This window comes from Solanum pennellii, chromosome 12 (genome assembly GCF_001406875.1).
Source record: "Solanum pennellii chromosome 12, SPENNV200".
Classification (NCBI taxonomy): Eukaryota; Viridiplantae; Streptophyta; class Magnoliopsida; order Solanales; family Solanaceae; genus Solanum; species Solanum pennellii.
In genome coordinates, this window is record NC_028648.1 from 79,872,702 (window position 1) to 79,888,946 (window position 16,245).

The 16,245-nt window shown below is 30.5% G+C and overlaps 3 protein-coding genes and 1 non-coding gene across 5 annotated transcripts in view; all 4 read left to right on the forward strand.

The window, feature by feature from the left end:
- The first annotated feature begins 523 nt into the window (after positions 1 to 523).
- LOC107007654 (subtilisin-like protease SBT1.9) lies at positions 524 to 2,988 on the forward strand. The gene has a single exon (XM_015206347.2). It carries the CDS (start codon positions 665 to 667, stop codon positions 2,915 to 2,917), a length of 2,253 nt encoding a protein of 750 aa, XP_015061833.1. The 5' UTR covers positions 524 to 664; the 3' UTR covers positions 2,918 to 2,988.
- Positions 2,989 to 9,051: 6,063 nt separating this feature from the next.
- Positions 9,052 to 10,794, forward strand: LOC107006988 (transcription factor HEC2-like). Its single transcript, XM_015205476.2, has 2 exons — positions 9,052 to 9,653; positions 10,438 to 10,794. Exons 1-2 carry the CDS (start codon positions 9,170 to 9,172, stop codon positions 10,731 to 10,733), a joined length of 780 nt encoding a protein of 259 aa, XP_015060962.1. The 5' UTR covers positions 9,052 to 9,169; the 3' UTR covers positions 10,734 to 10,794.
- A 162-nt stretch (positions 10,795 to 10,956) lies between these two features.
- Positions 10,957 to 11,060, forward strand: LOC114075436. Its single transcript, XR_003575885.1, has one exon. It is a non-coding gene; the product is annotated as a U6 spliceosomal RNA (small nuclear RNA).
- Positions 11,061 to 15,843: 4,783 nt separating this feature from the next.
- LOC107005745 overlaps positions 15,844 to 16,245 on the forward strand; it is a 6,268-nt gene continuing 5,866 nt past the window's right edge. The window contains exon 1 of one of the 2 annotated variants that reach the window (XM_015204397.2): positions 15,844 to 16,195. In XM_015204397.2, the coding sequence (XP_015059883.1) occupies positions 15,877 to 16,195 (319 nt within the window). In that variant the 5' untranslated portion in view covers positions 15,844 to 15,876. The remainder of the gene's footprint in view (positions 16,196 to 16,245) is intronic. The other variant, XM_015204398.1, reaches the window with a different exon arrangement.

The window sequence follows — 16,245 nt, forward strand, 5'->3', positions numbered from 1 at the left end:
TCATCAAGTTTAAGGCCGCAGAGGTGGAGCCAGGATTTTCAATAAGGAGGTTCAAAATCTGTAAAATAGACACATGAAGTAGTCGAAGGGGGTTCGACATTTACTATATCTACGTATAAAATTATTTTAACCATGTATAAATAATATAATTTTCCTCCGATGAACCCCCTTCATACAAGGTGGCTCCACCCCTGTTTAAGGGTGTTTTCAACTATGCTCCTAAAAGAGTTTGACACTACTTACTATGTCATACGACAGATCAGAGGTGTGTGTATCTAAGTTTAGTTAGTTAAGTAGAAGAGTATTTTTAAGGTTTGCGGAGAAAACTAATAATTTGTGCCATCAATACTTCTCTCATAAATATATATACCTTTTTAGAGTATCGAAGAGTTTTGATACTATTCAAGCACAGACTAAAAAGAAAAGTAGGACGTATAACTTAAGGATGGAAGGAGTAAAACTAAAGCAATTTTGACATGATATATGAATGGTAAAGAAAGTTCCTTTTAAGAGTGAATCAGAGTTTGGAATTATTGCAAACTTTCATTTATAACTTGCAAGTTGCAATTTCAATATATGATTGAGAATACTCTATATATAAGTAAAACTAACTTATGTTCAAGAACTATATAATCCCAACTTCTATTTCATTTCTTCAAAAAATATGGCTAACTCTGTTGCCTTATGCTTGTGTTTCCTTGCTATTTTATTTCCATTTACTATGTCTAAGTCAGAAACTTATATCATCCATATGGATTTGTCAGCCATGCCAATAGCCTTTTCTAGTCATCATAGTTGGTATTTGTCTACTCTTGCTTCTATATCAGATAGCTCAAAAAATCATGGTTCCCTTGTATATGCTTACACTAATGCTATTCATGGTTTTAGTGCAAGACTTAGTCTTTCTGAGCTACAAGTTATCAAGAGGTCTCAAGGTTATCTTTCTTCAACTAAGGATATGACAGTTAAAATCGATACGACTCATACGTCACAATTCCTTGGTTTGAGTTCAAATTCTGGTGCATGGCCTAAGTCAGATTATGGTAGAGATGTTATAATTGGTTTGGTTGATACAGGGGTGTGGCCAGAGAGTAAAAGTTATAATGATAATGGGATGAATGATGTTCCATCAAGATGGAAAGGTGAATGTGAAAGTGGAACTCAGTTTAATTCCTCTATGTGTAACAAGAAGCTCATTGGTGCGCGCTACTTCAACAAAGGACTAATTGCTAGCAATCCGAATATTACCATTGAGATGAATTCAGCTCGTGATACGGAGGGGCATGGAACTCATACGTCTACTACAGCTGCAGGAAGTCGTGTTGAGTCTGCGTCTTATTTTGGATATGCTACTGGTGTTGCTGCAGGGATGGCACCAAAGGCTCATGTGGCAATGTATAAGGCTTTGTGGGATGAAGGTTCTATGTTATCTGATATTCTGGCTGCAATTGATCAGGCAATTGAGGATGGAGTTGATGTAATATCGTTGTCGTTAGGCATAGATGGTCGTCAGCTATATGATGATCCGATAGCTATAGCTGCATTTGCTGCGATGGAGAAAGGGATATTTGTTTCCACTTCAGCAGGAAATGAAGGGCCTGATAATGAGAGTTTGCATAATGGAACACCTTGGGTTCTCACTATGGCTGCTGGCACAGTCGACCGCGATTTCCTTGGGACACTAACTCTAGGCAATGGAGTTTCAGTCACAGGTTTATCCCTATACCCCGGGAATTCAAGTTCAAGCGACAGCTCCATCGTTTTCCTCAACTCATGCCTAGAGGATAAGGAAGTGAAGAAAAATGCATACAAAATCGCTGTCTGCTATGACGCGAATGGATCAATAAGTGATCAAGTGTACAATATAAGAAATTCAAACGTTTCGGGTGGTGTTTTCATAACAAACACTACTGACTTGGAATTCTACCTCCAAAGTGAATTTCCAGCTATGTTTTTGAACTTTCAAGATGGTGATATAGTTTTGAAGTACATCAAGAGTAGTCATTCGCCTAAAGCAAGACTCGAATTTCAAGCGACTCGTCTTGGTGCTAAACCAGCACCAAAAGTTGCTAGCTACAGCTCAAGGGGACCATCAGGAAGCTGTCCTTCTATTCTCAAACCTGACCTCATGGCTCCGGGCGCCTTGATATTAGCATCATGGCCTCAAAAATTATCAGTAGCTCAAATCAACTCTCGAGACCTATTCAGTTACTTCAATATTATATCTGGTACATCGATGTCTTGTCCTCATGCTGCTGGTGTAGCAGCACTTCTGAAAGGGGTACACCCCAAATGGAGCCCTGCTGCCATCCGCTCGGCCATGATGACCACAGCCGATTCATTAGACAACACACAAGGGCCCATCCGAGACATCGGTAGAGACAACAATGCTGCTACTCCCCTAGCCATGGGAGCTGGCCATATCAATCCAAATAAGGCACTGGACCCCGGACTTATCTACGATGCTACACCAGAAGACTACGTAAATCTCCTCTGTGGTCTAGATTTCACATCCAAACAGATAAAATCCATCACAAGATCCTCCTCTTATTCATGTTCCAAACCTTCATTAGACTTAAACTATCCATCTTTCATTGGCTATTTCAACTTCAACAGCAGCAAGTCTGATCCGAAACGGATACAAATATTCAACAGGACAGTGACTAATCTTGGAGATGGTCAGTCAACATACACAGCAAAATTGACCCCAATGGGTGAATATACAGTTAGTGTTACACCTGACAAGTTGGTTTTCAAAGAGAAGTATGAAAAACAAAGCTACAAGCTTAGGATAGAAGGTCCATTGTTAGTAGATAATTATCTTGTTTATGGTTCATTGAGTTGGGTTGAAACTAGCGGTAAATACGTTGTAAAAAGTCCTATTGTTGCCACTACCATAAGAGTGGAACCTCTGTAAGAACAGAACTGATTTAAGACACTGTCTAATGAATAATTGTGAAGTAAAATTATGCATTTTTTCCCCACTTAGTTAAAGACTTAAACTTGCTGATTGATGCATGAAACATATAAGATTGAATAATTGGCAATGAGGCAAATAATAGTCCAAACAAGACAGCTCAGACATTTGTCTTTTGTTCATACAGATTAAAAAAAAGATGTATATCACAGTAAACAAGATGACTATATAACCCTCAAGCAAGTTGTATAAAGCATAACATATATGTATATCTAACACTTTGATGACCAATGAAGGACTCACAATGTGGCTACTAGGTGCTCAAGCAACCAGTGCTCCAAAACATTATATATTCATATTGAAAATGACTAATAACATATGAAGATAGAGATTGATTGAGCACCTTCAATATTTAAACCAGTTGAGCACCTTTGAATGACTAATAATTTTTATCATATAAAATTTGGAAGTTAGTTTTAGTGGCTATGGCTTTATCGTACGATGGATACAGGATACACTCTCCTTTCTTATATATAATCCCTTCAATTTTCTACAACTAGATGACAACATGACTCAGATAATCAGGTCATTAACCCAATCCAGTTTTTAGCTCATTTCAGTCAAATTCATTTTAGCTCAAGTAAACTTGTGCGAGTTATTAACCTGTCCATTTTAACCCAATCCGCTCATTTGACACTCTGAATGTGGACTACTAAGTTTTGTTCATTGCTTTCTTATTCTTTTGCTTGGATTTGATGCACTCGAGCTGATGGTCTTTCGACAAGTGTTTCTAAATAAGGAAGTATGACTTATGTTGCTTGAACTTTCCAAAATTATTGACACAATTTATCAAATCCTCAAACATGCACAGCTTTTTTGAAGAATTTGGATAGAGTATATTATGCCACAATGGAGTATGATATTTTTTTGCGACAGACTAAAAAGGAAAAGTGTGACGTATACTTAGGGATGGGGGATGTGCAACTAAAGTAACTTTGACATGATAGATGAGGCAATGGCAAAGACAGTTCCTTTTAGATTGAAGCTTTCTTTGACTTGCAAGTTGTAAGTTCAATATATATATAGAATACGGTAACTGATTGAGAAGTTGTTATAAAGGGAACAATTTGGCTTCTCACTTCTCTATATATAAGTAAACTAACTTATGTTCAAGAAAATATACTAACTTCCATTTCATTTTTCAACAATATGGCTAATAGTGTAGCATTGAGTTTATGGCTCTTCTCTATCTTGTTTCCAATTATCATGTCTCAGTCAGAAACTTATATAATTCATATGAACTTTCACGATGGTGATAGAATTTTGGAGTACATCAAGAATAGTCCTTCGCCTAAAGCAAGACTCGAATTTCAAGTAACACATCTTCGTGCTAAACCAGCACCAAAAGTTGCTAACTACAGCTCAAGGGGACCATCACAAAGTTGTCCCTTTATCCTCAAACCTGACCTGATAGCTCCTGGAGCCTTGATATTAGCTTCATGGCCTCAGAAATTACCGGTTACTAAAATTAACTCGCGAGAGCTATTCAGTAACTTCAACATTATATCTGGTACGTCGATGTCATGTCCACATGCTGCTGATGTAGCAGCACTTCTGGAAAGGGGTACACCCCAAATGGAGCCCTGCTGCCATCCGCTCGGCCATGATGACCACAGCCGATTCATTAGACAACACACAAGGGCCTATCCGAGACATCGGTAGAGACAAGAATGCTGCTACTCCCCTAGCCATAGGAGCTGGCCATATCAATCCAAATAAGGCACTGGACCCCGGACTTATCTACGACGTTACACCACAAGACTACATAAATCTCCTCTGTGGTCTAAACTTCACATCCCAACAGATAAAAGGGATCCTCCTCACATTCCTGTTCCAACCCTTCATTGGACTTAAACTATCCATCTTTCATTGGCTATTTCAATAGGAACAGCAGCAAGTCGGATACTAAACGGATACAAGTATTCAAAATTGACCCCAATGGATGAATATAAAGTTAGTGTTGCGCCACACAAGTTGTTTTTCAAAGAAAAGTATGAAAAACAATGCTACAAGCTTAGGATAGAAGGTCCATTGCTAGTAGATAATAATAATCTTGCTTATGGATCTTTGAGTTGGGTTGAAACTAGTGGTAAACATATTGTAAAAAGTCCCATTGTTGCAACTACCATAAGATTGGATTCTCTGTAGTAACATATGTCTTGAACACCACGTCAAGTTTTCTTTACTTTCTTAAACTCCACGTTAAGTCAAAACCAGACACACAAAGTGAAACGGAGGAGTAATTCATGTCATTTTTATCATCTTGTGCCTGTAATTTCCCTTATGAGAAGACCACACCTCTCTTTTGGTTTGTAACTTTCCAGGGCCTTGTTGATGAATCCCACAGTTCTGTTTCTTGTTGAAGCCACTAGTGCTCTAGATATCGATACGAGTCTTACTTTTCTTTTTAGTCCGAAACAAAAAGAATATCACTTTTCTATACTTAGAGCCTGTTTGGCTCAGCTTAAAAGCTGGTCAAACTGACTTAAAAGCTGGTTATTGACTTATTTAGCTGTTTGGCAATACTCAAAATAACTTATTTTAAGCCAAAAGTTAAAAGCTGGGGTAGGGGTGCTTTTTTTTTTTTTTAGCTTATAAGCTGTTTTAAGTTGACCACATTTTTATCTTTTTGCCCTTAATATTTTCATACAATCTCCAAATTACCCACGTAACCCTAACATCTCTTTCTTCTATTTTTCCCTTTTCACGTTTGGCATAGCAACGTCAGCACTTTTATCCAAACGCATAACTGCTTATTTTAAAAATAAGTTTCAGCACTTTCAAAAGTACTTTTTTAAAGCTGCTTTTATTAAGCCAATCCAAACGGACCCTTAGTAGGTTTTTGATTCTACATTCCGTTTTTCCCTTAATGACATTACCTTATACGAATGACATAACATGTTTAAGTCCACGAGTATGTATGTAACCTTTAGTTGAAGACAACAAATTTAAAAGTCTTCTTTCCCTTCTAAAACTTTGTGTTTAGTCAAAAACAAGACATGTAAAGCGGAACAAAAGGAGTGCATGTATTTATAGTGATTCCAGGGACGGACTTAGTAGCTTTAGTTCAAATTCAATATTTGTATTTATAAGAATTCAGTAAATATATGAAAAACTTAAATTCAGAATTCAGTTACTAACACATGTTTCTGCTCTCGTTAAGAACTCATAAAGTTCAAATCTTGATTGCGCCTCTGATCGTGTGCTTCTAAGTGTTATGATTGATCTCACTTTCTAATATATTAACATGATGTGTCAATGCATATATATAGGATGTACTGCATTCTCTAATGATAGGCAGGACAATATATATACACCGACACGGTGAGATGGTTGAAATTTCTTTATCTTTAATTATATGCCTAGGGATCGAATCTTTCTGGGTAGAAAAAATCATGTTGGGAGCGATGACAAGCTTATTATACTATATTGTATTATTACTTTAATTGCAATGTTTGTTATGGCTTTGACTTAAACATTATCCTTAAAAACTTTATTTTATGATTTGGCTTTAAGCCATCAATTTTATTAAGCCACCTCTATCAGTATACCAAATATTTACACAATATGACTACTTAAAATGTATAATCACATGTTACTCTATATTATGACTTTATTTTACCTGAACCTGAAGCTCGAACTCGAAACAGAACAACAAATTGATTGGATGGTAGAGTCGTGGAAGCTATATATCAATCTCACCTATTTTTAATTTCAAATAGGACACAAATTGAGGTGAACAAAGCGAACCTGCCTAAATCAAGAGGTTTAATATGTCAATGATTCAATCCCTAGCTCACAATTGAAGACATGAAAATCATGTGGAAAAAGAAGATAGACAATAGGACCACTTGTGACTTTTTGATAGCGAATCGTTTGTTCTCATTTATGTGATACCATTAATTAATTTACATAAAATGATATTTATAATATAATTAATCGTCGAAAAGATAATTACATGTAATTCAGTGCTATTAAGTTTGTGTAAGTCAATAGAAATATATTACAACACCTAAAAAGGTAAAATATTATGATCAAAATATACATATTTTGAACTCGTAATAAATAAATTAAAAAAGGGTACTAAATGTTAAGTTTGTGGGAAAGATAAGATAAGGTACTGCAATAATAGTGATAATATAAAGTAAATAATTATATTAAAATAAAAAAAAATATCAACGTTCCAACAACAAAATCTGTGTTTTCAGACTTCTTTTTATCCAAATCGAACCCGTTTCATATATTATAGTAATATTTTAATATTTTTGGATTTTATTGTCTTAGTACATGTTACGTAAAAATTAACGATTAGCAAGGAAAGTAATTAACTTATAAACGAGGTTAGTTTTTTCTTTCTTTGATTCTTTGAGATGAATCACTAAAAGTTTTTACGGTCTGATCAGTATTAGCATCACATCTTAAATTAAATTAATCATATCTATACAATGTTCATCAAGATCTCGAACTCTTTCATTGATCAAATCTTTGAACTTATCTCAAAACTCTGTCATATTTAATTTTCTAATATTTCAACTCGTGTTATCAAAGTTTGATAAATTTTCGTAATTTGACACACTAATCATGATGCCTTGACTTCAAATGTGTATAAAATTATCATAATCAATTTATTTTAAATTATTTTTAACCTATATTCTTAATTTTCTAATATATAAGTTAATAGGAGTACTAGTAAAACAAACACACGAAGTAGTAGTAGTCATGGCAGAACCTAATCCTCCTCGAAATGCGTTCCCAAAAAATGTAAGCTAATTTCCAGCTATACTCTATTATTATAAAAATATGATATAAATATCGAAAATACACCGTAAATTATTAGTTTTATTCTCAAATTATGAATAAGTTTAAAAATATTTTTTTTACTTGACTAATTAAACTTAAATACACTATAATGTTACATATGAGAGAAAACAACCTTAAATTCTTCTCAAATTTAGTAGTATATATTCTCGATACTGCTCTCAACTTTTATATTTATTGTTAAGAGCCCCATGTTCCTAAAAAAGTTTGAGATTACTTACTGAGTGTATATAAATTTAGTAAAATAAAGAATAAGTATTTTAAAAATTATTGATAATTTAAAAATAAATTAATAATTTACGCTAAATTCAATGTATCAAAAGCACTTATGTAGATCTGACCCATCCCAAATGGTGGGCTTCTATATATTTCTTATTATAAAAATATTTTTAAAAAATAATATTTTCATTTCTCTTACCCTTTTTTTGGTGATATTTAACTTTCTCTTTTGGGAATATTAATTTTTCTTTAAGAGTAGAGTATTTTTCCAATTATTTTTAGTTAGTCAAAGATGCTTCGAATATTATAAAGGTCAAGTTCTCTGACTTACATATTCAAAAATGATTTTAAGCTATATTTTTGTAGAGTATAGTTTAGAAGATATTTATTCCCCCACGTCGATAATTATTTATTCATATTAACTTGATATATTATCTACTCGAAAAAATAAAATTTCTATAATTCTAAGTTAACTTGTTTGCAAAAAGCTTCATATTAGTTAAATTATTTATAATCTATTACTAATCAAAAGCTAAATGGGATTGATATTTAGCCGTAGAATTTTATCCATCACTAATTTTTAATTTTCTAATAGTAATATCTCTTTAATAGCTATATTAAATATTAATAAATGAATTCTATTTATTAACTAAAGGTAAAATAAGAATAAAATAATATCATTTTCAAAATTAAACAAATAAAAATAAAAATAAAAATATTTTAATTTAATGTTATTAAGAAAAAGTAAAAGTGGACGGAAAAAATAGTAAATGTGAAAAGAAAACTAAAAAGGGGGAAAGAGAAGTTTTACCAACTTTTCTAGTGCTCCATCAGTATATAATATAAAAAAGCATATTATAAAATTAATATAATAATATTGATAATAATAATAATAATAATAATGTACTTACAAGTTGTTATGTATAGCCTTCCCAATGAGCTTTATTGTAGTCTGTTCCCAATATATATCACTATTTTATATCCCCTCTCAATATTTCTTCTCCAAAAAAAAAATCAAATAGACTATAGTAGTACTGTTAGATCTTTGATTTAATATAATTAAATTTTAGATCTGCGTACATTCTGCTTTCCCAATAATAAACATCAATAATTTTCTTTTCTTCTTTACTCTATAAAAGAGAAAAAGTCATTCATATGGATAATATCGACTTGCTCAAATCTTCACCTTGTGAAGATCAAATGGAAATGATGCTTATGATGCAAATGGAGAATGAAATGCCAATGTTGGACTATAGTCCGCGACGAAGCAATAACAACAACAATAACAATAATAATAATGCTGATCGTAATAATTTCTTTGAAATTATCGATCATCATAATTCACCATCTACATTCTTGAACAATGTGCCATCATCTACTATTTCATTCAATGACTCTAGATCTCCTCAAATAGTTCATCAAGAATCTCCAATAACCCTCCCTTTCTTGGAAAATTCGAGTCGTGGTAATGAAAAGTGGAGTACTTCTGTTAAAGGTGACTATAAAGAACAAGTATTCACTGTCTCGCATTTGAGTACATTTCCTTCACATACATTGAAGCGAAATTCTATGGTGGCTATGAGGGAGATGATTTTTAGAATAGCTGCGATGCAACCAATTCAAATCGATCCATCATCTGGTAAGAACTTTGGTATCGTTGTGTGTATATTTTAGTAACGCTCAAATAAACGTGCCTTCGGACTAATGACTTTGGGTGCAACTTTCACTTAGAGGCTTGATAGTTCATTGTATCTTTATATTCATACCACTATCAAAAAATGAAAATAGCCGTGAACTAATAGTATAAGAAAAGTGTGAATTAAATGAAGATTTTTTCGAAAATTAGTATGAGAATTCGTTGGAAACTTATTTTCCTGGAAATTTTTATACTAATTCATGGAAAAATCTCTTATAATTCACACTGTTCTCGTAATAATTTATCTTTTAATGTGTTGCTAATTTGCTATTGGAAATTATCAACAAATTTTGTTGTTTGACTATTGAATTTGACCCTCATTAATTTTGTTTTTCAAGTAGTGGTTTTGTTTTTTATCGATGTGTGAATCAAGATATATGTTAAGTTAATTTCTCTTTTTTGTTGTCATTGTTAACGATATCTTGATCGATATTGGTTGTTTTTTCTTGTTATTTATTGTGGATATTATTTTTGACAGATTAATAAAAGCACCTAGAAAAGAAACATGACGATATTGAATGATCTTTTATCAACGGATTTTATTATTTAACTATTAAATTTGACCGTCATCAAATTTCTATTTGTACTAGTAATTTGATTCCTTGATGTGAAAGTCGAGATATTTGTTAACTTGTTTCTCTTTTTTGTTCTCGTTAACCATATCTTATTATTAATATCGATTACTTTTTCTTGTTATTTAACGTGGATATTATTTCTGAATAACCAGTAAAAGCGCCCAAGAGAAGGAACGTGAAGATATCAAGCGATCCTCAAAGCGTGGCGGCGCGCCATAGGAGAGAAAGGATAAGTGAAAAGATAAGGATACTACAAAGATTAGTACCAGGTGGAACAAAAATGGACACAGCATCAATGTTAGATGAAGCAATTCATTACATGAAATTCTTGAAGAAGCAAGTTCAATCTCTTGAAAAAGTTGAAATTAATAGGCCTATATCAATGTCATTAAGTGGGAATTATTTACCTAATTATAATTACCCTTATCATCAAAGTGTTCAACCCTAGATAGATAGTTACATGTTTAAGTGACAAATATTGAATAATGAGTTCTTGTTTTTACTATAAATTCATGTGGGGTTGTAAAAATAGAAAGGAAAATATCAAAATACACATATAGAGAATCACTTCTTATGATATATAGTTAATTATAAAGTTTATATATACCATGTAAGTTGTACTAGAGGAGTAATAAAAGTTCATAACCATGTTTTTATATAGTGAATCCATGGTCCCTTCGGGGACCTCCGATAAAATTGAAACGATATAGAGAAGATTAGCATGATCCCTGCGCAAATTAAGACACGCACAAATCGAGAAATAATCTAAATTTTTTAAAGGATTAATTTTTTTTTAAAAAAAAAAGTGTATTCATGATGATTTCTTTACAAAATTATGTATTTTTACGTGCGATTTTTTAGAATCGATCTATTATTATTTTTCTAAAGTAATAGCTAGGGATTGTTTTCCTCATATATTTTTTTTATAAGTAATGCACACATGTTCTAGAAATTGTAAATCTACTTCCATTATTTGTACTAAGAATATAACTAAGTAAATAAAAATACGATTTACTTAGTATTAATTCTATACTAAAATCCACAAAAAATCTCAATTATTTGTCTACGTGGCCAATGATTGATCCTACGTGGATATCTCTGTCATACTATAATTGAAAACTTGAAATAATTTTTTAATTATACGTTAAAGAAAAAAGATTATGAACTAAATGACTAACTCAACTTCAAAAATCAATTCATAAAGCGCGAATAACATAGTACGAAGATTTAACATTTTAAAAAATAAATTTTAAGGTTTATGTTCCAACACAATGAACTAGCTAAATCCTATATATTGTTCAAATCATAAAAAAGAGGCTATAATTTAAGGATACATTAATATTTCTAAGTCTATAGGTTTGAATTAAAATTTCATTGCTTATTAGATTCTGAATAAATAAAGTGTATAATATTAAGTAAAGATAAATTCTTCTCAATATAAATATGACAATCGGACATCAACAACTTTGATCCTAATAAATAAATGTAGATTTCGAATCAAAATTAGTGAATTTTCATGAATTCATAATTCAATTATAAATTTTCCCCTACTATAATGCATCTTTATCAACCATGGTAAAACACTCTAAAATCATAAATAAAAGTTGAACTTTACTAGTAAGTATAACTAGTAAAATGATTTTTAAAAAAAAATCAATCAAGTTCAATTTTTTTTGGGTACATGCTATATCATTTGTTAAATTTTTGAATTTTTTTTCAAACAATCATTTAATTTGCGAATGTTTATTGTCGCCTAAAACTCTACCAAAAAAATGTTGCTTAACATTTGATTCTATATACCCATTAATGCTTTCCATTTTTAGATTTCAAAATATTTATGAAGTATGTTTTTTATTTCTTTTTTTTATTGCAGACTGACAGAAGATAATATGACATGTCAAATTATCTGTAATATTCTTTTCTGAATAATCATTCAATTTATGAATATCTATTATCGCTTAAAACTCTACCAAATGACTGTTGCTTTACGTTTGATCCTATGTAGCCATAAAATACTTCCATTCATAAATTTCCTAATTTTTATAAAGTCTTCTTTGTTTCTTCTTTTATCATAGAAGATGGAATATTTTCTAAACTTTCTCCATTCTTTTATGACAGTAACTAAAAATGAATAATGAATTTATTTTATTAAAAAAATAACTTTTCCCCCATATTTTACTGTTAATATTAATTACTTATTCTCCAAATTATTTATTAAGATTTAAAATATATATATATATATATATATATATATATATATGTATATAAATTAATTAATTAAGTAATTAATAATGAATATTATAGTATAATAATTATATTAATCGTTGGTTCTTTTTGGGGCGTGACAAAGTTCAAAATCGTATTTACTTTAGATTTTTCTTTTGCTATCTTTGATCCCTCACTGTTTAAATTTCAAAATAATCATACTTATGTGATCTTGGACAATCCTCACCTCATGAGCTATCTTTTAGTTTAAGTTAAGCTCAACGTTTATTTTATATTGAGCAACTTCTACATATAGCCACTCAAAATTGCCTAATTACTCTCCATAATTATAATTTGATAATTACAATTTGTAATTGCATGTTATATGGAGGCTTGAGGCGAGCGAGACTGGGAGAGAGAGGAGAGAGGCGAGCGAGGGCAAAGAGTGAGAGAGAGGTGAATTGTATATGCATATCGATTAGATAATCATATATTATACATATGCATTTGTACATATGCAAGCGAGATTGGGAGAGAGAGGAAAGAAGAGAGATGGCAGAGAGTGGAGAGAGATGAATTGTATATGTATGTCAATTAGATAGTATATTATACATATGCATTTGTATATATATAGCAAGCGAGATTGGGAGAGAGAGGAGCTAGGGAGGTGAGCGAGAGAGGGCAGCGAGTGAGAGAGAGCTGAATTGTATACGTATATCAGTTAGATAATTGTATATTATACGTATATATTTGTACATTTTGACGAATCATACATATACAAACGCGACTATTTATACAAACTCAAAATCAACCCACGTAATCAATGTATAATGTTAGTTGCGAGTGGTAATTATAACAAACTATAGCTATAACGAGTAATTAAGTAGTATAAATTTACTTAACCACATAATTTTCCCTTTTTTAATTATGATATCAAAGCCCATATTTATTTCAATTTCTTAGTTTATCTGAAGTTCGATTCCATGTCATATCATATAGGCTCTATATATATTCACTCTTGGACATGTGTGTGTTAAATATGATATTTTTTTTTTTATAATCATAAATAATTCTCATCTCATGAACTAGCATTTCGATCAAATTAAGTTCAATGTCTATATTTTTTCATAGTGTTAGATATTAATTTATCCCTTTGCCTTCTTTCCTTTTTTACAAACAAAATTCCTCTTTTGAATCGAAAATAATTTGTAAATTGCCTAAGAATAGAAAAAAAAAAATGACAATTTGAAAGAATATATGTTAGTGGACAATTTTAATCAAGAGGTTTAGAATTTTAATTTTATCGCTATTGAATATCAATATAACGTAGGAAAAAAGAATATTTTTCTAGTTACTATTATAAATACTTTAATTTGTTTTTTCTTTTTGTTCTTTGGACTTTATATATAGAGTAATTTTAATCGAAAACAAATATCGAGTATTGCCTATAAGTATATCCATCTTAAAGTTATATTGCTCGAGTTCTTAAAGAATGTTAATATGTATGTGTCAGAATTTTTTTAAAAAATAATCTACTTTTAGAAAATCCTAACACAAATACGAAATTAAAGTGAAGAGCGATAGATTTTATTTCTTTGATATTTATTTTGAACTTTATTAATTTAGCTTCATGGTACATTAGACGATAAAATTCGTTAAAAACAGTAGCTCTGATAGTTTTCATTTTCAAAATTACGATCCGAAATCTCTGATTAAGAATAAATGGTCAACTATGATTAATTAACTTCTTAGTAATTGCCATGATGTTTCCAATGATAAAATAATATATATTTTAATTAAATCTGAAAAATACTAGTCAACAATTAACTCATAGTACGATTTAACAACCCCAAAGCCATCTTGAATTTTTTATTCAATAAGAAATATCAATTTTTTATTATACCTAACAATTAGAAGTTAGAAAGTCTCTAATGAAAGTTTGAAAATTGAAAATGAAAAAGAAACAAGGATAAAAGTTACCCTTTTCAACGAAATTAACAACTAATAAAGCATATTGAGTTAATCTAACACTAACTACCGCATCCCCAATATAACAATAACAACATATTTAGTATTATATAAGTGAAGTCTGAGTAGAATAATATATACACAATTATTCTTATCTTATGAAGGTTGAGACGGTTTTTTCCCCGATAAATTCTACCAATCATCATAGCTTGATGAAGTGGTCAATCTAGCTAGCTACAACTTGCAATAATAATATTAAATTACAATTTTTCATCAATATATACAAAATACTAAGTTAAAAAAATTGTTAACTTTCAAATGCCATAATTAATATTAGCATATTATATCTACTTTTCTTCTTTGGTATATTTATTTGTATTTTTAAAATGTCGATCCAAAAAACTTTATTCAAAAACATCAAGAATTATCATCATAGTAAGCTTTTCAAAAAGTTGTAAAGAAATATCTATTATATAGAGTTATTTGTTAAGTCAACATAAAAAAAAAACTATTTTTGAATAATAATAAAAACCTATTTCCAAAATTTCATTTTTTTTAAAAAGCATTTTTGAAATTTTGGCCAAGCACAAATTAATTTCCAAATACATGCAAACAAGTCATTTTTAAAAGTATTTTTTTTTTCGAAAACACTTCTTATTAAATATAATTTTTAATAAATTTGTACATTTTAATTGGTCTTTGGATCTTTAGATCAAAGACAAAGTAAGACATTGCGTGTACTTGGAATTTATTTACGTTAACTCAAACTTTGACAATTGACAATAATATATATATTTTAAAAATTATATATATGTGGAGACTAGATTATTTATATTTTGAATTATTAATTAGTAAACCGTGTATCTTGATTGAAAATCTCAGCTCTCTATTAGGGTGTGTTTGTTATGACGAAAAATGTTTTTTAGAAAATAACTTTTAGTTTTCTTAGATTTACTTGATTAAAATATTTTTTTTAAAAAATAATTCCCTTAATGAAAATAGAGAAAACAAATATATTATTGTCTTCTCTACCGACGGGTTTAAGATTTAAGTCTTACAGGTTCAGTATTGAAAGTTAACTGGTTCATCTGTTATTTTATATTTAGCAGTCAGATAAACCATGTTACATATACCAGTATATGTTGTCTCATTTTCCGACCCTACAATCATCACCACCGTAATATTTTCCTTAACTATAATCAAATATTTATACAAAACAATTTTTTTTACGTATTTACAAAACACTAGAAAATAAATAAGATAACAATATATAAGACTTGTTTTCATCGAAAACGTTTTTCTTCCTACCAAACACACCTTTTAAGACCATACAACTTATATATAAATATAGACAAAATGAGAACATCATGAACTATTCATAACATATATTTCTTCTAAGTTACAACAAACTATATTCTATGGCTAACAATAATGATGAAGAATTTTGTAAAGATTACTTTGAATTAAAGGCACAAGAAGCTAGTTACTTTGATTTTATTCGTATTTTCTATTCTAGTAACTTGGATAAAAGAAATTTCTTCGATGTATCGATCGGAGTTGCATCGACGATTCGAGGTTTTCGTCGACGATGGCTCATTTTTATCTCCATTGTGTTGCAAAGATTGTTCTTTTGGTTCAAAAATCCTATGGAAAATTTAGGTTCTTTTATGGAACTTTTGCAGAATTATCCTTCTTTTAATGGTGGTTTTATTCAACTTTTCTTCAATATATTTCAAGGTATGTACATTAATTCGACTTTAATTATCATATATATATATATATATATA